This window comes from Odontesthes bonariensis, chromosome 6 (genome assembly GCF_027942865.1).
Source record: "Odontesthes bonariensis isolate fOdoBon6 chromosome 6, fOdoBon6.hap1, whole genome shotgun sequence".
Lineage (NCBI taxonomy): Eukaryota > Metazoa > Chordata > Actinopteri > Atheriniformes > Atherinopsidae > Odontesthes > Odontesthes bonariensis.
Window position 1 is genome coordinate 24673820 of NC_134511.1, and position 24442 is coordinate 24698261.

Below are 24442 nucleotides of genomic sequence, written 5' to 3' on the forward strand. Positions count from 1 at the left end.
TTCGGAACAACAATCCACAATCAAATTCAGATAAAGTATCCCACTGACCTGCTTAATATCCTCTATTACTTTTGCCCTTTTAACATTATTTCATGCAGTGACAGTTATCTTGGCATTCATTGTAGTTTTTTTACTCCCTCATTTTTCCTAAAATGATGTGTCCTCTTTTTAGAGTAATTTAACTGTACACCGAACACTGCAACTTAACTCAGCAATATGTCCTTAGCTAATTTTGGTCAACCAATAATGTTTGTTACTTATGTTAAAATATACTTTGTAAATTCCAGGTAATGGGTCGTGGAAGAGAGGAGATGAATATGACAATGACGCAAGGCAAGCCTACGCTTCTCTGAACACCGTGACACTGCTCAGGACTGTCAAACCTGAGTTTGAAAACTTCTACATAAAAATGACACAGTCCATAGTAGGAACTGGGCTTTATGACTGCAAAGACTGTGGAAATGTACGTATGTCTCTCCATTATACATAAAACAAATAATTTTATCAGCACAGAATCTTATAACAAGAGTTGCTGTGTTGAATTGCAGCTGGTAATGAGCCACATAGTATTAATCTGGTATGTTGTATGTCTGGTGAAATGCAATAAGAGCTCTATGTGTAAATTTGTTTCAAGTTGTTTTTAACCCATTGAGGCCAGGAAAGCGTTGCCGCATTTCTACCTTTAAAGCCGGGGGCGCTGTTGCGTCATTCTACCTTTAAGGCCGGGAAAGCGTACACGTCTTTTTTCATGTATAAGGTTGTTTTGCACCAATTATTGACCTCTGCGCCAATTAAATGCATTATAATAGACACGTGAGAGTGTGGTCATGTTCCTCGTGTCATTGTTTTGAAGTTAAGTTACATCGAAAAAAAAAAAAAAAAAGTTAAGTTTCATCGAACAAGCATGGAGGACTTTCAGTCCGCACACCAGTGGTGAAAGTTGATTTACCTGCAGATGCCACACCATTGCAGGCATTTAATCATATTTTTACTGAGGAGCTTTGGGCGCATCTCGTTTCCTAGACGAATAGATACAGTGACCAGGTACTTCAGACTCCAGCTCGAGCAAAGATGGCAAGGTGGTCACACGTAACTGTGCCGGAGATGAAAACGTTTATTGGAATGTGTATGGGCTCCTTGTGCTGCCAGTACGAAGAGATTACTGGCGATAAAATAAATAAATAATTTAAATATAAAATGTTATTTTATTTTATTCTATTACTGTTTTCTAATTGAAAATAGTGCTGTTCCTGCACTTTACTTTTTACATTTTCTATTTTCGTGAAGGTAATTGCTGAATTTCCAGCAAAACTTCAGGTTTTAGGGGGTCTTTCTGAAATCGCCCATAGGTTTTACAGGCATTCTTTTCCAGGCGTCTTAGGCCTAAATGGGTTAACTGTTCTATTCACTCTTGTTTAAGGGTAAATACAACTGTTCCCATTTTGAATGTTTAAATAATGGCCGCGGCTGTAGCTCACCAGACCAAAGAACTGAACTACAGCTGGTTATCTTTCTTTGTTTCTTTCTGTCGCACTGCATGCTGGGAGATTGATGGTGGCGCGTGTGGTGAGTTAATGAAAACCAGGAGAATATTTTAACTCCATTTTCATGTTTGTATTGAGGATTATATTGTAGTGTTATTGATATTTATTGTTGTATAGGTTTGAATGAATAGAGAGTATTTCGGTGTCTAAAGCTGTGTTACTCTCAGGGACAGCATCTGCAGAGACAGACACTTTAATCCCAGTGTAGACTGTCCTCCTAGCAGTGGGAGACCTTGTGGGTCACATTAACCTGGTTTACGCATCAAGGATGAATAAAGGTGTTGTGTTTTTTTCAAGGATGAGGGTTTTGTGAATGACCTGATGGAAAGCTTTTTGACAGGCAGATACCTTCAGGTCTCACTGCTTGCTGTACCTTCCACACAGGTCACTATCTCAGGTGATCACCCGTTTATTCCCATCTCCAGGTTTGGGCTGCACAAATGAAAAACTGAAGCATGTACAGTCTCTGAGGAGACAAGTGTTCATGTTTTTAAACTCCCCATCGCCAACCCTGGACATGCAATTTCAACTTAAACACAGAGAGGGTCACTACATGTTGTACGCCAGTACAGGCTGCATGAAATGCTTTGAATGCGGGGATGTGGGCCACAAAGGGCAGCTTGCCCTCTTAAGATGTCGGAGGAGTACATCAACCCACCAGGTCGATTCTGAGGTGATGTAGTGATTGGACAGTCCTGAAGTCTACAGGTTTGAAAGTTTTGGGAAGAAAACACAATATTATATTAGTGTTAAGGTTTTAAACTTACGCTCTCTGGCAGCGGTCAGGGTGTCAAAGTGGACTGAGTTTTTTTGGCACAGATTAATCCCTAATGGGCTGTTGGCGGTCTCTGTACAAAGCTTCCATCAAGAAATGGATCAGTGACCTCCAGTGGAGGATTGTACATGGGGACATAGCTACAAACAGGTATCTTGTACACCTTAATCCTGGCATTGGGGATAGTTGTCCTTTTTGTTCTGTTTATTCAGTGTGCACGTCTAAACAGCATCTTTATTTTCTCAAAATCATTGCTTCAAGGATTTGGAGAGTGTGTGTGTGATGATTTTGAACCATCCCTTTAGTTAATCTGTTATCGGCTGAGACTGTTGGGGAAACCACTATGATACATTTTTTCTCACCCAGCTCTTTACTTTTACTCCCTCTATATAGATATATGGCATTCTTGTTGTTATGACCTTTACCTATGACCCCCCCGAGCAGCGCAGCCATCCCTTGCATGTTTAGGAAGGGGGATTGAATAGACATTGTCTAGAGTGCACAACTGTACAATTACTACATTTTCATCACACAGAACTTATTACACATATTTCCTAATTGAGGAGGTCAAAACCTTGGTGGCTTAGACCAGTGGTTCCCAAACTTTTTGTGCCCAAGGCACACCAAAGGACGAGTAAAAATCTCAAGGCACACCTATTGTGCAAAACAGCCCTTATAACACGTGTTATCATTCATATCATGTAAAATATCTGTAAATGTGCATAATTATTTACTAATGCCAAATAAAATATGACAAAGACAACTATATTACTCATGAAATATTTGTTATGAAATAGTGTGCTTCAATGGACACACTTGGGAATTATCGTTACCTTTCAGGATGCAATAATAATAATAATAATAGATCGGTTTTATATAGCGCAATAGTCAAAGCCGCTTCCAGTGAATGAAACAACAGCAAATTCCTAACGACATTGTTTATTTACAAATAATTACAAAAAGTATTTCACATTACACAACCGTCAGCCGTGAGCCTGTTTTGGAGTTGGTCCATCCGGTTTGTCGTTCTCCGAGCGCGCCAAGTTACAAATTTTTATTGGTGCACGACAACACGCCTTTTCATGGCGCGCGCCAGGCCAGAAACGTCATTTTTAAATCACGCGCCATCCGCGCCTTAAGTGACGCGTCAACTATAAATCTAGCTTTAGTCTGAGCAGGGTAAAGATGAAACTTTATCCCCTTGTTTGATAATGTACTTAGTAGGGATGTCCTGATCAGGTTTTTTTGCCTGAGTCTGAGTCATTTGATTTTGAGAATCTGCTGAAACCGAGTCCCGATCCGATACTTCTGTAGTCCATTAAAAAATTTAAGAACGGCGAAGAAACAGATCCAGGATGTCGCAGATTTTTTTATTTTATTCACTTATTTTATCATTTAACACTTATAAACAGAGCACTTCTGTGAGGTAGCTTGAACAAAAAAAGTAATCAAGTAATAAACAAATTCTTCAAATTGTAGTTTAGTGCAACAATGTCTAATATAAAAACCAGCAGCAGGTCAACTTGAAATACCTGCAGGCATGTCAACAAATAACCAAATAAAAGTGCCACAGTGTTATAAAGTAAGGCAGTAATGTGCTTTTGGGAGCTGCACTCCTAATTCTTACTCTCCTCCTCTGGCTTCACAGAAGGAAATGTACGTTTTTCTTGATAAAAACCAACATCTCTACCTTGTCAGGTTTGAGCCTGTTCCTGTTCTCTAACAAGGATGTTAGCCATGTCCTTCCACCTCTTGAAATCCCAAGTTTGTATATCTCACAGTTTGCAATCACAACGTTTTTGTCATCCCCTTTAAAATACCTCCACACCGCGGACATTCGGCCCCCAGCTTCAAGCTGCTGCCGTGTTCTGCTTCGCTTTACGGCAGCAAAGTGACGTCATGCCGCATGTTTCTGTGTGGAGTTGAGACCATAGATATAAAAATTCGGGGAGTTCTGATTAATGTAGTTGGGGATATACACCTTCCTCAGCTGAAATAAATGTAATGTGGGGGCATTGGAGACCCATCCAAGATGGCGGCAGCACTGATAGGTCAGCTCCAATAGGCAGCGTCAGTCTATGAGGCGTCGACGTATATTATGTCTGTGGTTGAGACGGTCTGACTCTGTTGCACCACATCACAGTAAATACTAAGCTGTTTTTTTTCCCCACTTGTTTTGAAATATTATAGTTCTGATAAAAAAAAGAATAATGAGAATAAATATACATATATAGATAGGCTATATATCCGATCCCTGATCGGGATGAAACGTCCGATTCCGATCGAGTCTGAAACCACGTGATCGGATCGGGACATCCCTAGTACTTGAGGATACTATTAAATATGTTTCTTTAGGGTACTTTGCGACCAATGGGATCCTAATGAGGAAGTGAACTCCCCTGAACCGTCTTGTACAGATGATTGGAGTAGTGTATATCAAGTTGTGGTCCCAAGGGTTACCACTCTGCTGTTTTGAGCTTGGCTCATGACCACTGTATGGCAGGGCACATGGGGGTTTAAAAGACTTTAAATCGGGGGATTAAACATTTTTATTGGCCTGGCATAAGGTCTGATGTTGGGAAGTTTTGTAGATCGTGCCATGTGTGCCAGGTTGTACAAAGTCCAGTAATCAGTATTTGCTGACCATTACGTGTGTAGCAACTCGATTTCCTGAGGCGATCCCGCTCAGAAAAATCACAGCCTCATCTGTTTGCAAAGCCCTATTTTTCACTGTGTCTCCCCAGAGTTTTTTCTCTTTCTTTTCCTTTCCACTGTCTGCATACAGGTATATAATCAATGGTTGGTGCCAAGGTCTGGCAAGAAACAATTTTTCTTATATATGCAATTTAATCTAACCAGCTTTGTTGATTCCAAAAACCTTGATTTAGTCAGAGAGGACTAGAGTCATCGACAGTGTAACACAAAAGGACAGGACATATGAAGACAATAGACAGAAGACAGACAATGGCAGGTGTGTGTGTAAACCTTCTCTGCTTTCCATCCCAAGTCGTGGGGAGCCCTTGAGAGGTGTCATCGGACTCTTAAACCATGTTAAGAGTTTTTTTGTTGAGAATTTCAGAACGATTGGGATGATGGGGTCCTGTTGCTGCTTTTTTCTTCCAGAGAAGTAACCAGTCCTTCAGTCCTTCTGAGCTGGTTTTTGGCCATACCATGCATGGCCCCTTGAAACTGCCAAAGGAAAGATGGTTACAAGAGAAATCCCCATCTTCTAACTTACCTGACTTTGTTTTCAATTAAAGCTTCATAGAGCATGTGACTTGGCTAAACTGAATCTATTAAAGGCTCAGGAGAAGATGAAAGGCTGTTATGACAAAAAGGCCCGAAGAGGAGTGTTTTTTTCCCAGAGACAAAAGTACTGACTATTTTGCCACTTTCAGGGTCCACTTTCCACGATCACTACAGTGGCCCTTATGTAGTTAAAAGACAAGTTGATGAATGTAACTATTTGTTTAAAACTCTTGACAGAAAGAGAAAAAACAGGTTATGCCACATAAACCTTTTGAACCTTTGGTTTCCAGCGTTTGGTAGCTGCCAACCTGACTTTAAACCATGCTAAATGGCAGCTTGGGTGTGCTACTCTCACTTACTTGGGTAAGATTATGTGTTGAAGGAAGACTTGTCCAGTTAAGGCTGAAGTAGAGGTCATTGTTTGATTTTGTGTGCCCACGTCTCATCGAGAGCTTAAGTGCTTTCTGGAAATGTCAGGGTATTATCGAAGTTTTTGTCAGAACTTTGCCATTATTGCTGTTCCTTTAACTAACCTGCTTAACCCAAAAGTACCACTTGTTTGGTCTGAGTAATGTAAATGTAAATGTACTTTATTTATACAGCCCTTTACAGACAATCATTACAATGTACCAAAGTGCTTTACAGCACGTAATAAATAAAGAGAAGAAGAAGTAAAAACTTATAAAAACAATAAAAGAACAATGAAAGCAATAAAATACAACAAAATCAAATAATATAAAATAAGATAAAAGTGTCATCATACTACTGGGTATTAAAAGCAATCCTAAATATTAGGTTTTTAGCCTAGATTTGAAGAGGCCCAGGTCAGAAATAAGACGCAGCTGGACGGGGAGCTTATTCCAGAGCCTGGGGGCAACGATGGAAAAGGCTCGGTCACCCCAGGGTTTGTATTCTGAACTGGGTACTTGACCTGGGTCTGAGTACTTTCAGACATCTTTTGAAAGGTGAAGGCCCTGTTAGTTGGTACCCCTGTGCTTGCTGCACCAAATTTTGAAAAGCCATTTAGGCTTACAAATACGAATACCTTTATTCGTCCCACAGTGGAGAAATTTTTTATGTTAGCTATGTTACCAACAATCAGCACAGAGTCGGTTGAAGGACTGCTGGATGATTTCAACTTGAAAATTTTTAATGTTATGGAAGCTGTTGCATCGATAAGAATCAAGAGGACCTTGATCAAACTGAAAACCCCATGGAGAAACACCACTACGGTCAAAAACCTGAAAAGAGAATGCAGGAAAGCTGAACGTAAATGGAGGAAAACAAAGCTTCAGATTCACTATGAGCTGTACAAAGAAAGCCTGCGTAGTTATAACAATGAGCTGTGCAAGGCCAGACAGCTGCATTTATCTGAAATGATTAATAAGAATGTCAACAAGTCTCCAACTCTGTTTGCTATGGTTGAAAAACTCACAAATCCTCCTAAACAGTCAAACCCAGACCTCCTCTCCACAGACCTCCACTTTTTTAGCAAAAAAATCAAAACAATTAGACAAAACATTCACGCAACACAGACCAACAAGAAAACTAATATGTGTCTAAAACCTAGAAATAACTCTTGACGTTATGTCACAGGAGTTGGGGATCTTGATCGCTCAGAAGCATGTAACTCATCAGCCGCAGGTGCATCAGGCATTTCAGCAGGTTTGGGTGAGAATGATTTTTGTGTTTTTTTGCCTTTTCCTCGGCCCAGGGCCCAGGCAAACGACGATTGCTTCTTGGGAGGCATGATCGAGATGAATGTCTCGAGAGATGTTGATAGCGCGTCGTCTACCGCAATAATGGAGCAATGTGGAAAGGCTGCTGATATAGGCGCATTGAAACGTACGCTGGGCATGCGCAGTTCATATGCTACTCATACGCTAGTCATTCTTCATTTTCAAGGACTTTTTGTGCGTATATATTATTAATTTTCATACGCAACTCATACGCTTCTCTCATACGCAACAGTGTGACAGGGCCTTTAGATTATTGAGAAAGTTGTATTTAACTAGCTCAACGACTTTCTGAATGAAAGTGGAAGTCTTGATAACTTTCAATCAGGCTTCAGACGTCATCACAGCACTAAAACAGCTCTGGTCAAAGTGTTAAACAGTATCAGGTTGAATACTGATTTTGGTAATGTTTCAGTCCTGGTTCTGTTGGACCTCAGCGCTGCGTTTGATACTGTAGATCACAGAATCCTGTTGCACAGGCTGGAAAACTGGGTTGAACTTTCTGGAGCGGTCCTTAACTGGTTCAGGTCCTACTTAGAAGGCCGGAGTTATTTTGTTACAATTGGCAGCTATGAATCTGAGCGAGTGGCCATGACTTGTGGAGTCCCCCAGGGGTCAATTTTTGGACCTCTTCTGTTTAACTTGTATATGCTCCCTTTGGGTCAGATATTGCAGAACTTTAACACACATAGTGAGCCTTGTTAGCCTAAACTTGTCCTAAACATAAACACCTTCTCCTCTGTTTACTTGAAGAAGAAAAAAATATATTTGCCAAGAACGTTACTCCATACCAAACAGCCATGTAGCAAAATATTAAAGTATCGTGCATTTCTTACTCTCTCCAAGCTTACCTAACCAATATTGTCCTCCTGCCAAACAAAAAATAGCAGTTGAAAAAAGGGGGGCGCAATAACGCCATAATCATCTTGTTGTCATCATCATTTCTGATGTTACAGATCTTAACCATATAATGATGTTCCTTAGTGTCCCAATCATAAGTTACCAGATAACAACATCATGATCATGTCTTCAAAGTTTACAGTCACAGGTGAGTGCTGCAGCCTCTCAAACCAGTCATTTAACCAATGATCATCTCTTACCCCCATTTAACAATAATCGGAGGAGTATAAAAAACGGACGTAATCTGGTCGTTTATTATAATGTTCGGTTCATACTAACCCCAGTTATCAGCTGTCATGCAGCTGCTAACAGTTACTTTACCATTTCTGTGCCGTTGTTTATCCTGTGCTGTCCTCCCTGATCCGACATACGAAAGCCTTCGCTTCCCTCGGTTTTCTGAAAGTCTGCGTCTTATCCCTGAAGCTTACCAACAGCCTGGCCGCGAGCAGCATGACGTGTCTTATCCCCATGCCTGTGATCTTCTCGGTGTGATCTTCACGGTGCAGGCGCCATACCACACTGTGATGCAGCTTGACAAGTCGATCGTCCCCCTGTAGAAGGTGCACACGATGAGGGGCCGGGCTCCAGCTCTTGTTAGTTTGCAGAGGAAGTGGAGGCAGTGGTGAGCCATCTTGGCCAGTGATGAGGTGTTGGTGGTCCAGGAGAGATCCTCTGAGACGTGAACACCCAGGAACTTGTTGTTGCTCACCCTTTTCCACAGCAGCACTGTTGATAGTCAGAGGGGGGGTGTTGGGTGTGTGCTCTCCTGAAGTCCACAACAATCTCTTTTGTCTCCTCCACGTTCAGGGAGGCCTACACCAAGAGGTCAGGCGGCTCACCTCACTCCTGTATTTTGTCTCATCGTTGTTGCTGATGAGACCCCACCACAGTTGTGTCATCTGCAAACTTGATGATGGAGTTTGAGTTGTGCAGCGGTGTGCAGTCTTGGGTCAGAAGAGTGAGGAGGAGTGGGTTTAGCACACATCCCTGGGGGCCCCTGTGTTCAGGGTGATGGTGCTGGATGTGCTACTGCCGACCCGCACTGCCTGTGGTCTCGCTGTCAGGAAGTCCAGCAACCAGTTGCACAGGGAGGTGTTCAGTCTCAGCTGGTCAGGTTTGATGGCCAGCTGTTGTGGGATGATTGTGTTGAATGCTGAACTTAAAGGGATAGTTCGCCTCTTTTGACAAGAAGCTGTATGACATCCCATACTAGCAATATCATTTATGAACATTTTCTTACCCCCTGCTGCGTCCTGTGAGCCGAGTTCCAGCCACGTTTTGGCGTTGATGAAGGTAGTCCGGCTAGTTGGCTGGGGCCTCCCTTCATATCAATGCGTGCAGCCACCTGCCAACAGCCATGCCTGTTACGGTGTTTCCTGCTCGGAAGCAGGGGACTGCTCGGTCTGCACTTCGGTCTGCACGGTCTACACAGCACGCAGTGATACGAAGGTAGAGAAAATAGCGCCAAGCGATTGTGAGGTCTGACTTTTTCCTGGAGAACGATTTTGTGATGCAAATGTATTACTCTTTTGAACGCATATTGTGTTGAGAAGCCAAACGCTTTATTTTTGTGGCCCCAGCCAACTAGCCGGACTACCTTCGTCAACACCAAAACGAGGCCGGAACGCGGCTCACAGGACGCAGCAGGGGGTAAGTCAAATTTAATAAATGATATTGCTAGTATGGGATGTCATACAGCTTTATGTCAAAAGAGGCGAACTATCCCTTTAAGTCAATGAACAGCATTCTGACGTGGGAGTCTTTATTTTCCAGATGTGTAAGGGCTGGGTGAAGGGCGGTGGCAATGGCAACCTTGGTCGATTTGACCGGTATATAAACTGGAAGGGGTCCGGGGGGGGCTCCGCACATTTTTTGCAAATTTGCAGCACCAAACATCTCATCACTAGGTATTCTCAATATCAGAATGCAAGAAGTGTTGCTAGAAGGAATGGCAACAATTTGAAGTGGTAAACTCCTGGCGGCTTTTAAATATATTAACAAGTTTGAAATACCTATCAAATGTCAGGAAATTAGAAAATATGATACTACTTCTTGTTTTACGTTTCATCTAATGTATTCTTCGGAAGACATATTTGTACAAAGTATCATAAAGACTGTCTTCAAAATTCAGTAACATTGCATCATCTTTATGACTATGAATACTGTTTTTCATGTCAGGTCAACATGTTTGTTGAGGGATTCCATGATGCCATGTTGTTATATGCCATTGCCTTACACGATGCCATGAAAAATGGATACAGCAAGAAGAACGGAACAGAGATCACCTCGCGCATGTGGAACAGAACATTTGAAGGTAAAACGCACAGCTCACACTTGATGGTCATTGTTTGTACGAGATATTTATATGTCAGAAATGTAATGTTAATTTCAGATGTGTTAAAAATATTTCTTGTTCATTTCTGGAACTCAACAGCCTAACCCCAGCCCAAAAAACAAAAATGGACACAATTTATATCTACGTACACTCAGGTGATGCAGATGTGATTGTTTTATTAGAAACTTGGCTCAGCAAATCCATCCTAAACAGTGACATTGGTTTAGATTATAAATGGAAATAAGTAAAAAGTGTTTGTTCAGATTATACCAAAACCTTCTGTTGCCTTTGCCAAGATGTTCTTTGCGATCTTGTAATACATGGCACTGTTATTTATACATTGAGCATTATGTTGCACATGTATTGATTTCACATATATGGCACATTCAAATCACTCAAAAATGTGAATCAGAAAAAGCCAACTCTTTTACAGATTAAATTTTTGGTTTGTTTTTTATCTATTTGTGAACGTGTTTGTTTATCACATATATCGTGGTATATGGCTGCATGGTGGTGTGGTGGTTAGCACCGTCGCCCCACAGCAAGAGGTTTCCTGGTCTGAATAGGTCCTTTCTGTGTGGAGTTTGCATGTTTTTTCCGTGTGTGGGTGGGTTCTCTCCGGGTACTCCGGTGTCTGCGACCCGATGGCCGCTGGGATAGGCAAGGCAAGGCAATTTTATTTGTAGAGCACAATTCGTACACAAGGCAATTCAAAGTGCTTTACAGAAATCACAAGATGGCAATCATTCCAAAAAAACATAGAAAATAATCATTGATTAATTCATTTAAAAATGAAGAGTGCAGATAAAATACTTTCAGGTGTCATATGCACAGCTAAATAGAACTGTTTTCAGCCTGGATTTAGACATTGTCAGAGTTGAGGCCTGTCTCACATCTTCTGGAAGGCTGTTCCAGATTTTAGGAGCATAAAACTGAAACGCAGCCTCACCTTGTTTAGTCCTGACTTGGAGACAAACGCATGGATCAGTCTCTAAGTCTGGTTTAGACACTATTCCTTTGATTCTGGCAATGTTTTTTAGGTGGTAAAAAGCTGCTGATGTTATTGATTTAATGTGGCTGTTAAATTTCAGGTCTGAGTCCAATATTACCCCGAGATTTCTAACTTGATTATTAAGTTTTAGAGAGAAAGTCTCAAGGTGACTGATAACACTTTCTCTTTGTTCTGTGGGCCACAGACAATGATTTCAGTTTCGATGGAGAAAATTGTTTTGCATCCACACACTGATCTGTACACAATGGGCCTCATGCAAGAACATTTTCGTATTTTTATTCTAAATTTCTCTCACTTTTTTCGTACGAACACGCCACATCAGATTCAACAAGCGCTCTTAACTTAAGAAAAAGTGTGTAAACGATCTGCGTAAATGATGGATGCCACCCGTGCGTATTTAAGTGTTCTCGCATGAGGATTGTAGATTTGCATACTCCACGCCCTAAATAATACCAAATAAGGCTACGTGTCCTCTCTCCTGTGCCAGGAAGTGTTGAGTGTTGAGTCATGAAAACGGCATCAAGGAGCAAAAAGAACAACTTTACGGGCTCTGAGATTGAAGTTCTGCTTTCAGAAATCCAAAAAGGAAAATCTGTCATTTTTAGCAATCTCAGCAGTGGAGAAGAAATGGGAAGTTATTACGAGTGCTGTTAATTCCGTGTCACCTGTAGTTCATAATGTCACCGAAATAAAGAAGAAATGGTTTGATATGAAAATGACTTTAAAAAAAACATCTCGCCATGGCCAGGCGCTCCATGACTGCAACTAAAGCCGTGCAATCAGTTGTTGCCTCATCATGATGGCACTTTGATGGGGCGGTCCATGAGGGGGGTCTTCTGGCATCACACCTTCTGGTCTGCCTGGTTCAGGTAGTGGGAGACCCTCGTTCATGGCAATATTGTGCAAATCTGGCATGCCTTCTTTGGGCTATAGAGCAGTTTGCCCCCCCTATATTTGCACAAGTATTTGTACTTGTTGGACAGCGGTGTATGGGAATTTGATGTACCATGGGTAATAAACTGATGACAGTTTTGATGACCAAGGGGAGCGCACGACTCACAGAGGACTGGGACACCCCCGATCTTTCTCCAATCTTCCTCTGAAAGGTTCCAGTGGCCAAAAGTCCAAGGGTGGTGAGGACCTGGACGTGTGGTGGAATTGGGTTCTATCGGCGTGTTTCTCTCTGGAGTTGTCGCTCCCGGCAGTCCTTGGCAATCTAAATTGCGATGTCAGCCATTTGTCTGTCTACACAGTCTCGGAGCACACATGTGCTAAGGCATCCAAAAGTAGCAAGTCAGACGCTGGTTTCGCTTCGCATTGACCTTGTTATATACAGAGTCAAATTAATCTTCAATTAGTGCATAATTTAAGTCAAACAGAATAATGTCAGCATCATTACGGGGTATAACTTATATATCTATTTATGTTTGCTTCAAAGTATTTAAATATACAATCCATTAGTCAAGCAAACTTGATTGGAATAACAGCGGACTATTTTAGGAAACTCCTACGACAGGTCCGGATCACTTGTAAATTATGTTCGTACCTGAAAGAAAACGTAAAAAATACAAAAAGATTGGTGAAAGCGCAACTAGACTTGTAGTTGTATCATCAGACTTGTGACTATGTCTTGGACAATTGGGTGAAGGCAGGAGAGGAGCTGTCAAGTGATCCCCACCTGGTGGTAAGTTGGGTACGTTGGCAGAGAGGTAGCTGAGGTAGTTAAAAAGCTTGCTGGCATTAGGGGGCGGGGATGAACAGGGGGATCGTGCTATACAGGTAGTCCCTGCCTCAGCCAGAAGAGGTATCCCAGGATTTTTTTCGCAAGTGATGGCAAATTGGAGCAAGAGATGGACAGATGGATTTGGGCTTCATTTGTAGTAATGAGGCCGCTGCTCCGGTCCAACGTGATCAAGAGAGAGCTAAGGCGAAGCTTTCAATACACTGGTCCATCTTTGTTCCAACCTTTTAGGTAGTGGTCAGAGGGGGGCTGGGCACAGTCTTAGAGTTGGAGTGAGGAGCATGGCCATCCAGAGGGAACTCGGAATAGAACTGCTGCTTCTCCAAATTGAAAGGAGTCAGTTGAAGTGGTTCGGACATCTGGTTAGGATGCCTCCTGGTCACCACCTTTTTCAGGAGGTTTTTCGGGCACATCCAACTGGGAGGAGGCCCCAGGACAGACTCAGATTTTGCTGGAGGGATTATACATCCATTCTGGCCTGGGAACACATTGGAATGCCCCAGGAGGAACTGGACTGTGTCGCTGGGGAGAGGGATTCTGGGTTTCCCTCCTCAGCCTGTTGCCTCTGCAACCCAACCTCAGATGGAGACAATGGATGGATAGATGGACTATAGCATCTAATGAAGCAATATAGACCAATATTTTTTGTCAAGGTACTGTTGATGAGTTGATTTAATGACTATCTTTTGCTTCTGTCCTGATTTCCAGTGGTCAAACAGGTGTTTGTCAGGCCCATAACATCACAGTAGTGGGGTGTATATATTTCTAGATTCAGTTTCTCCTTTTGTGTCCTATGAGCTGATCAGCTAGTATTTGTGTTATCTCTTTGTTTTTTTCAGATGTCAATTGGTTGAGTTACTTCACTACCAATATTTTGACTGGAATTATTGTTTAAAATTTTTTTGTCTCAATGTAGATGTTTATTTGTTTTTTGGAGATCTAGTATTGTGCTTATCTTTTTACTTGTCCCTTAACTGCTTAGTCTCTAACATACAATATAATTAATTCACACTTACTCTTGTGATTTTGGTTCATCTTACATATCATGTTGATACTCATTAGAACTTTTTTGTTAAATGTTTATGTGACTGTAGTATAGAATAAACCTCACCGTGAGAAGTCTTGTGTGCTCTGGCTATTCTCCCATAGTCCACAGACATGTTGGATTAAAATTAATTCTCAACTGGCATTTCACTACCCTGAACAAGATGAATTGGATACAGAAAATTGATAGATGTTACAAACTTTTTCTTTAAAAGTTTCTTTATTAAAGCAAAAGCTTCAGAATTTAGAAATGTTTCCTGTCTTAGAGAAATGCCTTTTTATGTGAAATTTTCATAATAGTCTCAGAAATGTATCAGAATCTTCTTCTTTCAGCCTCTCCCTAGCGAACCGATCGCGCATCATCGATAATAATAATGATACTAATGAAAAGTAAAAATATTAGAATTATTGTAATATCATAATAACTATTAGAATATTACAGTAATTATCACATCTGTTAATTATGTTGATACCATAATTAAGATGATAATGACGTTTTTTTTAAGGAGAGACTTTTTTCCCCCGCCACACTCCAGTAAATTACGTTCTATTTTTTTTTGTTATGATGGAAAGGAATTGCTGGCCAGGTATCCATGGATATCAATGGGGACAGAAATGGAGATTTCTCTTTGATGGCCATGACCAATGTTGAAGAAGGTACCTATGAGGTAAGCAGAATTCCAGTATTCTGATGACCCCAAGACACATCATCTGTGAAATGATTATAATGGTGCTTTATTGTAACATGGTGTTCTGACTTATAGGTGGTAGCCAACTACTTTGGTGTAAATGGAACTTTTCAGCTGCTGCCGACCTTCAACCATGAACAGTTCACGCTGAAAGGCAGACATGAAACACACTCAGATCCAGAAAAATCATGTAAATATATCTTACATTTCAGTGAAACCAGAAAAATTGGACCTCAGTACATATGATGGAGTGTATGTTTTCAATGTCAATTTCTCCACCATATAGGTGGGCTAGGAGTATCTGCTTTGACTGGAGTCATAGTTGGAGCTGTTCTTGGAGCTGTAATGCTCATAGCATTCTACTTTTTCAGGTAACAACAATTATCCATCACTATTGGTTGGCTCAGCCATTAAATTAAATACCTGCCCTCCAACTTGAAAGCTTCAAAATTTCTAATTCCAGAAAATTTATTGTAAAAAAACAATATTCCTCAACAATAATTACATTTAATTTACCAAGCAAATGAATTTACCAGGTGAAAACTGGGAATGCACTGACGTTTTTCAGTCAGACAATCACACTGCCTTAAGTTTAGCCATCTATCTTAACCCTTTATTTGAAATTGACAGCTAAAGTTAGTGTAACAGTAGTACCACTCTGTGCAGGTGAATCCGTTTCTTACTGTATCCTTGGAAACGACTTCAGGCACTTGTCCGTTCACCCAAAGGAGTAACGATGATTCCCAAGAATTGCAGGCAACTCATACACAACATCCAGCGAGGCTCTTCCGAGCAGCAATCTCGCTCTTGTGTAGATGGAATATGTGTCTGGCATTTTTTACGCAAGGGTAGCAGCGGGCTAACTTGGCTAGCTCGCTTCTCAGATGAGAGCAACACGCATTTCCTCAACTTTTCAGTTTTTTTTTGTAATTTACTTTTTATTGGGTTTTTTTCACAAATACATGAAACAAAGACACACATTGAACATCCACAAGTGAACGGGGAGGACTACAGGCAGATACTGACTAACAAAGCTATACACTGTACTGTATATATGTATATACTGTATATATATATATATATATATATATATATATATATATATATATAAATGAGTGTAGCTATATACATTTGTACACCACTGAATGCTATATAAAAAGAGAAAAGGAAAGAAAGAAAACAGAAAAAAATAAGACCACTTGTTTACTGTAGAATGTCCAAATAAGGCCCCCAAATTTTCACATAGACATCCTCCTTATCTATCATTCTATAGCACAACCTCTCATAAGAGGCAATTTTGGACATCTCATTAAACCACTCCACCATGGATATAGCTACTTGTGTTTTCCAATGGCGTAATATTATCCTGCATCCAGTTATTAGAGCTGTTCGGCACCATGAGGATTGGTGGGCATTTAACCCGCTCCCCTGTGGTACCATACCCAAGAGACAGAGTAAAGGTTGGCGTACCAGAGCAGTGGTCAGTAAGTTGTTGATAAAAGATACTATCTCCGACCATAAGGGATCTATTATGGGGCACGAGTATAACATATGTAAGAGAGTGCCACACTCAGTGTTGCATCTCCAACACACATCTGAGTTTCTAAGCCCCAACCGTGCCATTTTTGATGGGGTCCAATAAATCCTATTGATAATTTTATAGCGCATCAATCGTGTCTGCATTTCTCTTGAAACTTTGTACCATGACTTGATTACTTTTCCCCATGTTTCATCTGATATACTCTCTCCCATATCCCTCTCCCAGCATCTTTTTAAGCCCCTGAAATCAGGAGGCTGAGATTTCCTTAAAATACTGTAAAAGCCTGATGCTTTAATTGAGAAAGCATTTTCTTGTTCCACTCTGGTTTGTAATTCAGTAGCTGGTGCAAGTGGTGATATTTTGAGATGTGACAGAATGCAGCTTCTTAACTGTAAGTATTTCCAAAAATCCTTAGTTGGAAGACCATACTTTGCTCTTAGTTGTCCAAAGGAAAAGAAAGTCTGTCCCTCAAATAAATCTCCAATGTAGACAATGCCCAGCTTGACCCAGTCGGGCCAAGAGAATGTCTTTTTACCTATCTTGAGGTATTTATTATGCCATAGGGAAGTTTGACAAGTAAAGTTTGGGTGTAAGCTAAGGAGTTTGTGAGAAGCTTGCCAAGTCTCCTGGGAGAATGCCAGTAATGGATTATCATGAGGAATCCTACCACTAGTTTGTGTGAAAATGGCCTGTGCCGGGCATGGATAGGTAAGAACCCCTTCAATAGACACCCAAGCTGGAGCTTTATCGGCAGGGATGTATATCTTAGCTAACTGTTTTAAACAAAAAGCATAATGATACCAGGCTATATTGGGCAGACCTAGGCCACCATCTTCTGAAGCAGCATAGAGTTTTGTTTGATTTACATATGGTTTTTTACCTGCCCACAGAAAGTCATAAACCGCTTTATTATATTTTGTTAGTGTAGTACGTGGAAAGTTTAATGGTAGCATATTACTTACGTAATTGATTTTGGGAACTATTACCATCTTCAAAATATTTACCTTACCCAGGAGTGATAAGCCTAATTTAGTCCAGTTTTGGAGTATAAATTCTATTTTCTGTATCAGGGGGAGGAGGTTGACGTCCATAATGTCATTTAAATGAGGGGTAATTTTTATGCCCAAGTATGTTAGGCCTGAAGGCTGCCATGAAAACTGCCAACCCTTTCTGACAGTAGGGGGACAGACCTTAGATAGGGGCATGGCCTCAGACTTTGACCAGTTGATTTTGTATCCAGACACCAGTGAAAAGGAGTCGATCAAGGTAAGAACATGAGATACTGTGGTTGATGGACGTCTACACAGTAGCAAAATGTCATCTGCATACAAAAGTAATTTGTGTTCTTCACTCCCAGTCTTAATACCAACAATATTGTTATTTTGCCTAATGGCAATAGCCAGCGGTTCCAGGGCCAGGGCAAATAACAGGGGGGAGAGGGGGCATCCCTGCCGTGTCCCTCTATGAAGCTGAAATGCAGTAGACTGTTTGCCATTTGTCATAACAGATGCCCTGGGATTGTGATATAATAACTTAACCCAGTTAATGAAAGAATTTCCCAGACCGAATTTCTCCAACGTCTGAAACAGGTATGGAAACTCCACCCTGTCGAATGCTTTCTCGGCATCTAATGAGAGAGCTACAGTTACATCTGGTTCCCTTCCAGCTTGCCACATCAGATGAAGAAGCCTGCGAAGATTGTCAGATGATGTCCTATTCTTAATAAAACCTACTTGATCAGGGTGGATAAGTTTTGGCAATAACCCTTCCAATCTAGTAGCTAGAATTTTTGCGAGTAGCTTAGCATCAACATTAATTAATGATACAGGGCGATAATTGCCACAAAGTTGTGGATTCCTATCCTTTTTATGAATTAGAGTTATTATGGCTGTCTGCATACTATCTGGGAGACACCCTCTTAATAAGGCATTATTGTAAACTTTTAGTAGTCTTGGGGCCAGAAGATCTGAAAAGGCCTTATAAAATTCGGCTGGGAATCCATCTTCCCCTGGAGATTTCCCGCTCTGTAGTTTCTGAATAGCCCCTTTAATTTCCTCTATTGTAATGTCCGCTCCAATTTGTTCTTGTACATCCTGTGATAATGTTGGACATTTCACAGTAGATAGAAAAGTGCTGATATCTTGAGGAGCAGGTTCGTCTGATTTATAAAGACTTTGATAGAATGTGACAAATAAGTTGTTGATGTCTATATCATCTGTTTTTAGTTCCCCCCTGTCATTCTGTATTCCTGTTATAAGCGACCGTGTATATTGTTGCTTTGCTCTCTGTGCAAGAAATCGTCCTGTCCTTTCCCCTTGTTCGTAATACTTCTGTTTACTTCTGAATAATGAATATTCCACTTTTTTCTGTAATATAGAATTATATTCTAGCTTTAATTTACTCAGCTCGAGAAGTGAAGAGTGGTCAGAGTATAATGCGTGCCTATTTTCCATTTTTTTAATGTCTCCTTCCAATTCCTGAAAGCGCTCGACCGCTGTCTTTTTTAGAAATGAGCAAGTTTGAATAAGCCGGCCTCTAATAACAGCCTTAAAGGCATCCCATTCCACAGCTGGGTCTGATGCTGTGCCTTCATTGGTCCCCCAGTAGTACATTATCTCCCCTTTAATAGATCGTACTAGGTATTCATCTTTGAGCATGGATGTATTAAGTCTCCACCTACTGGGACGTTTTTTATTTGATTGGCCTATGCGTAGTGCCATCCCCACTGGAGCATGGTCTGATATTAAAATTGTGCCTATTGTTGTTTGTGCTGTAATAGAGATCAGTGATTTTGAAATCAGAAAATAATCTATTCTAGAATAAGACTTGTGTGGGTTGGAGTAAAAAGTAAACCGTTTATCTGAAGGATGAAAAAATCTCCACACATCCACCAAATCCAGCTCTTCCACCAATGTGTTAATTTCCTTCCGCGCATGTGAAGGTCGTTTTATACCCCCTGTATATGTTTTATCCATTGTGGGCTCCCTCACGTTGTTAAAGTCCCCACCCAAGATTATATATGGATTTCCAAACCCTGTTATTACATTGCTCACCCGCACAAAAAAACCTGGCTTTTCCATTGCTGGTGCATATACATTCATAAGGGTATATTTAATACCGAACAGTTCGGCCTCTATTGCTATCCACCTGCCTTCTTCGTCTGCTTGTTGTCTGAGTATTTTAATGTTAAAGTTTTTCCTAATCAAGATGGCTACTCCCCTCTGGCTAGAGGAACCCGCACTATAAAGGATTTTCCCAACCCAGTCTCTTTGCAATAACAATGAATCCTTTTTCTCTAGATGTGTCTCCTGCAAGAAAGCTAAATCTGGATTTTTCTGTTTGAGATACCACAAAATTTTTCTCCTTTTTATAGCTGAGTTTGCACCCTTAACATTCAACGATATTAGTTTAAACAATTCACCCATTAAATATAACTAGGTGTATAATAAGGTAAGTGCTAGCCAAAATAGTTTTAAAAAGCATAATAACACCCTGTCCTGTTAGTCTACTCCCTTGTGGAAAAAAAAAACATAAACAAAACAAAATATAGTTAGTATGAAAATACCTTGTACACAGATACAAAACTGTCAGGAGTCCACAAAGAACATTAGGCTCTCCTGCTCTACTAAACATGTCATAGTGCATCCGCATGACGGTGTCACCTGGCCTGTCCCAGCTCCTCCCACACCCAGCCCACTCCCCATAGTATTTATAACCAATAACAATAACCAATAACATGACAATATCTTGCAGTAGCCTACCTTTAAAAAAGTCAACCAAATAATACAATGAAAATGATGTCAATAATCCTTGATAAATGAGTGAAATAAGGTTAAATTAAAGTAAATAATAAACAAAATGAGTTTTCCTTATTAAAAAAAAAAGAAAAAAAGTTATCACAGTGCACCCTGCAATGCAACGGACTAAATGTGTGTGGCCCATGGTATATAGTCTAATTAAAGACACTGGCGTGATTGGCCACACTTATAATATGCACACTGTATATTTGCAAAAAATAAAAAATAAATAAATCGAACTATAGGTTGAGAGAGTATGATTGACATTAATAATCCTACTCTAAACCTAACCCTGCGTGAAGTCCTGCGATGTGAGGAAGGCAGCTACCGCATTTGGTGAAGTGAAGGAATGCCGCTTGTTGTTTACAGAGAACTTCAGCGTCGCTGGATACTGCATGAGGTAATGGATCCCGCACCCTCTAAGTTGCTTCTTCACATCGTCAAATTTCCTACGCTGTTGTAGCACCTCTTGGGAAAGATCCTGGAAGAAGGACAGCTTCTTGCCCTCCCATTTGACCGTTTCTTTTTCGCGTGCGGCCGCGAGGACGGCTTCTCTCGCACTGAATCTCAGGAAGCGGATCAGAACATGACGAGTGCGAGCCTGGTCCGTCTGCCCAACGCGGTGCACTCGCTCAATGTCAAATCCAGCATTCACATCCAATCCCAACTGTTCAGACAATATACCAAACACGAAGCCCCTCAGGTCTACACCCTCTGCTTTTTCGGGAATGCCCATCACACGCACGTTGTTCCGTCTGCTGTAGTCTTCCAAGTATGTGACTTTATCCTGAAGTGCTTTAAGGCTCAATAAAGCAGAGTCTATGTTAGCCCCTCGGCTGTTGTTAGCATCTTCCAGGTCTGAAATTCTGGTTTCAGCCTCCGATATCCTTGAGCCCAGCAACTCAACTGTATTTTGCAGCTTTTCCATACCCGTTTTCATACTGTTGACATCTGCCGCTATACCTTTCAAGAGATTTTTGATGCTGGCGAGCTCTGTCTCAGTGTTGTCCGGTGTTGCTGCATCTTCGTCCATCTTGCTTTCAGACGTCCCGTGCTTTTTCGCTTGCTTTGCTGTGCGAGTAGGGTTGTTTTTTTGGTCGTGTGGCATATTTTTATCACGTTGTTGTTCAATATATCGAAAGGTCACTGTTTACTGGGATTCAAAGCATATCTCGGAGTAATACAGGGGGAAGGAAGGTAAAGCTGAGCGGAGCTCAAAACTATGCAGCCATGCTGGTATCACGCCTCACTGGAAGTCCAACTTTTCAGTTTTAAACTTAATCAAAACTGGTTTGCACCATTCATACCTACTGATTTTTTTAGATATAATAGAGATATATGTGGTTAGTAGATAAGAAACCACTCCGAATAAAGAGTCCAAGTCTCAACGCTATTAAAATTTTAAGAATATCACTTTCTTAAAAAACATAAAACAATCATAAGGACCTGTTATCGTTTTTATTTAGACAAAAGTATCATGTACTCGGACGCACTCAGTGCTCCAGTACCCAAAATACACTAGCAGACCCCTCTTTGGCAGCACTTATTTTCTCAAACACAACTCAAGGATTGTCTCAGGCCATTTCTTGCTGCATCGCATCTCCCTCAACACAGCTCAAAGATACCCCAATACAATATCGTTGTGCAATCTGCGTTTTTCTCAACGACAACTCACGGAAAGACCCTATCTCGTTGTGATACCACATTACTGCAACCACAGTACTGCAACCACAACTCAAGGACTGACCCCATCTCATTGTGTTGACTGCGCTCCTTTCAGCGCCCTAAAATCTAGCAGCTCCCCTGCATGACAGGGGAGCTGCTAGATGCCAGCTCCCCTGGGGAGCTGCAGGAGCGGTAAGTAGATGGAATCAATGAGACTGGAAGCAAGGGTCTTTAGTGGAGAATATTCTTTAGTAATGTCTACACAGGGTCATACAGCTTGTATGCATCAGAGGTAAGACCTCGAACAAAGAAACTGGTCCTATTTATACTCTAAGGTACGTCCAAAACAACATCTGTCTTTAGGTGTTATGTTCCTTATACGATCTCTATAGGGAAAGTCCAGACATCTTGGTTCCATCTTGAAATGTCATAAGTTTTTTCTAAACCTCCTAGTACCATATATCTCAAGACTGACCCTTCCAAGATCCTGCAGCATCAATCACGTCTGGCCACTCCAAAAACATACAATCAACTTCTCTCTCAAACCATCTATCTTCTCTGTCCAGAATGTGAACATTACTGTCCTCAAATGAGTGTCTCCTTCTCCTTAATTGAAGGTGAACTGCTGAGTCTTGACCTGAAGAGGTTGCTCTCCTATGTTTTGCCATACACTTCAGACCACCTAATCCTAACCCACAGTGGCGGTCCTGGCTTGTTGTGCGCCCTGGGCAAACACTCCCCTCTGTGTGCATGGTGGTGGGGTTGGTAGGAACGGGGGGTGGCACAGAGGCCAAGACATAATATTCTGCACAAACTCTTTATTCAAATAATTAAAAGTGATTAATTATGCCATGGGATCCCACCCTACCCTGGTTTGTGTTGTGATTGACAGCACTGTCAGGGCCTGTCAGCCCATGATTGATTGACAATGACAAACAATAGACCAATAATATGTGTCGTTGCTGGCAACACACTGCTAGCCCTCTGTAGCCAATTGGCCGGCCCAATTGGAGGGAATTTAGAGAAGAAGAAAAAAAACATAGCGGACCGGCCCACATTGGGTCAACGGCCCACCGGTATGCCAGATGAACCTGCCCTCCTGCAACTTGCAGCCGCAGTGAGGCCACCCTCTTGCTCACTTGGGATCATCCTAAAACAGAGGGGGTCAATAAAGGGCTTGTGTCCCTAAAAATGTATCTATTTTCATCATAGACTCATTTTAGTGGAACACCATATGCTATGCTGGATAAGGCATTCCACCACATTTACTTCATTACCATGGAAAAGATGGTGACAGAAACTCCATGAAAAGTGAACATGTCTAAGGAGTTGTAAGACTCTCACTTCTGGTAGACAAAGGGGTAACAATGCTGCTTTGATACAGTGGTACCACTAATACATGAATATAAATGTACCTGTTCATTTGTACAGTGATGCAGAAAAACAGCAGACACTGTTTCTCAACTTCAGCTTTGTATCAACAAAACGTAAGTTGATACCACAGAAATGAGTTAAAAACCACCAAAGAGGAAGAATGAAAAAGTGTAAACAAAATAAACCTAGTAATTTATTTAGTTAAAGTGCACCTCTATTTCAATAAGTTATTTTATGCAAACCTTAAACCGTTGGAGCTCATTAAAGAAAAATTAAATCTGTCTCCATGGAATCGACTTCAGGCACTTGTCCATGTGCTGATGTTGACATTGATGATCCGAAAGAACTACAGGCAACTCGTCCACAACATCCAGTCAGGCTGTTCCCAGCAGCACCCTTGTCTGTGCAGATGGAGTATGTGCCTGATGTTTGTTCTGAAAAAATAAACTCCCTCAGGAGCGAATAGGCTCCTGGCTTTCACACGTCAGATCGCATCCACCAGAGAAACACTCAACTCACTCAAATATGAAACACAAAAGCACACAGTATCTCCCACTATTACACAGTCTGTGAGAAGGCAGACGTGTCTCTAACTCCAGCTTTCTCCTTCATCTTCTTATTCTTCTTGTCTCCTCAAAAAGAAACTCCTTCGAGGTCATTAACTTTTAAGTGAATGTACCCCAATACCAAATTGTTTTTTTTTCTAAATTCACACACATTTCACCATTAAACATTGAAATGTTTGAAAGAGATTAATATTGTTGCACATTAACATCAACTGATCATCAGAGATCAGTAGCTCCAATAGTTATATTCAGAGGAAATAACAAAAATAACTCATATAAAATCAGGTTATTACATTAGTATGTCCAGTTGTTTGTTATATGACTTTTAATTGCATTGGAAGAAAAGTTTAACATAAAGCTGAACTGCTTAAGGTAGAGTATATAGTAAGAAAAAAGTTTTTAACAAGTAATGGATTATGACAACATAGTTTAGATAATCATTTGTTGGTTTTGTCAAACAAATTAGCTAGCCTCA

The 24442-nt window shown here is 41.0% G+C and overlaps 1 protein-coding gene across 1 annotated transcript in view; it reads left to right on the top strand.

Annotated features, from left to right (window-relative positions):
* npr3 (natriuretic peptide receptor 3) overlaps positions 1-24442 on the top strand; it is an 89323-nt gene that overhangs the window by 63788 nt on the left and 1093 nt on the right. Inside the window, exons 3-7 of the mRNA XM_075468116.1 lie at positions 288-463; positions 10383-10518; positions 14910-15004; positions 15101-15215; positions 15312-15396. Of these exons, the coding sequence (XP_075324231.1) occupies positions 288-463; positions 10383-10518; positions 14910-15004; positions 15101-15215; positions 15312-15396 (607 nt within the window). The remainder of the gene's footprint in view (positions 1-287; positions 464-10382; positions 10519-14909; positions 15005-15100; positions 15216-15311; positions 15397-24442) is intronic.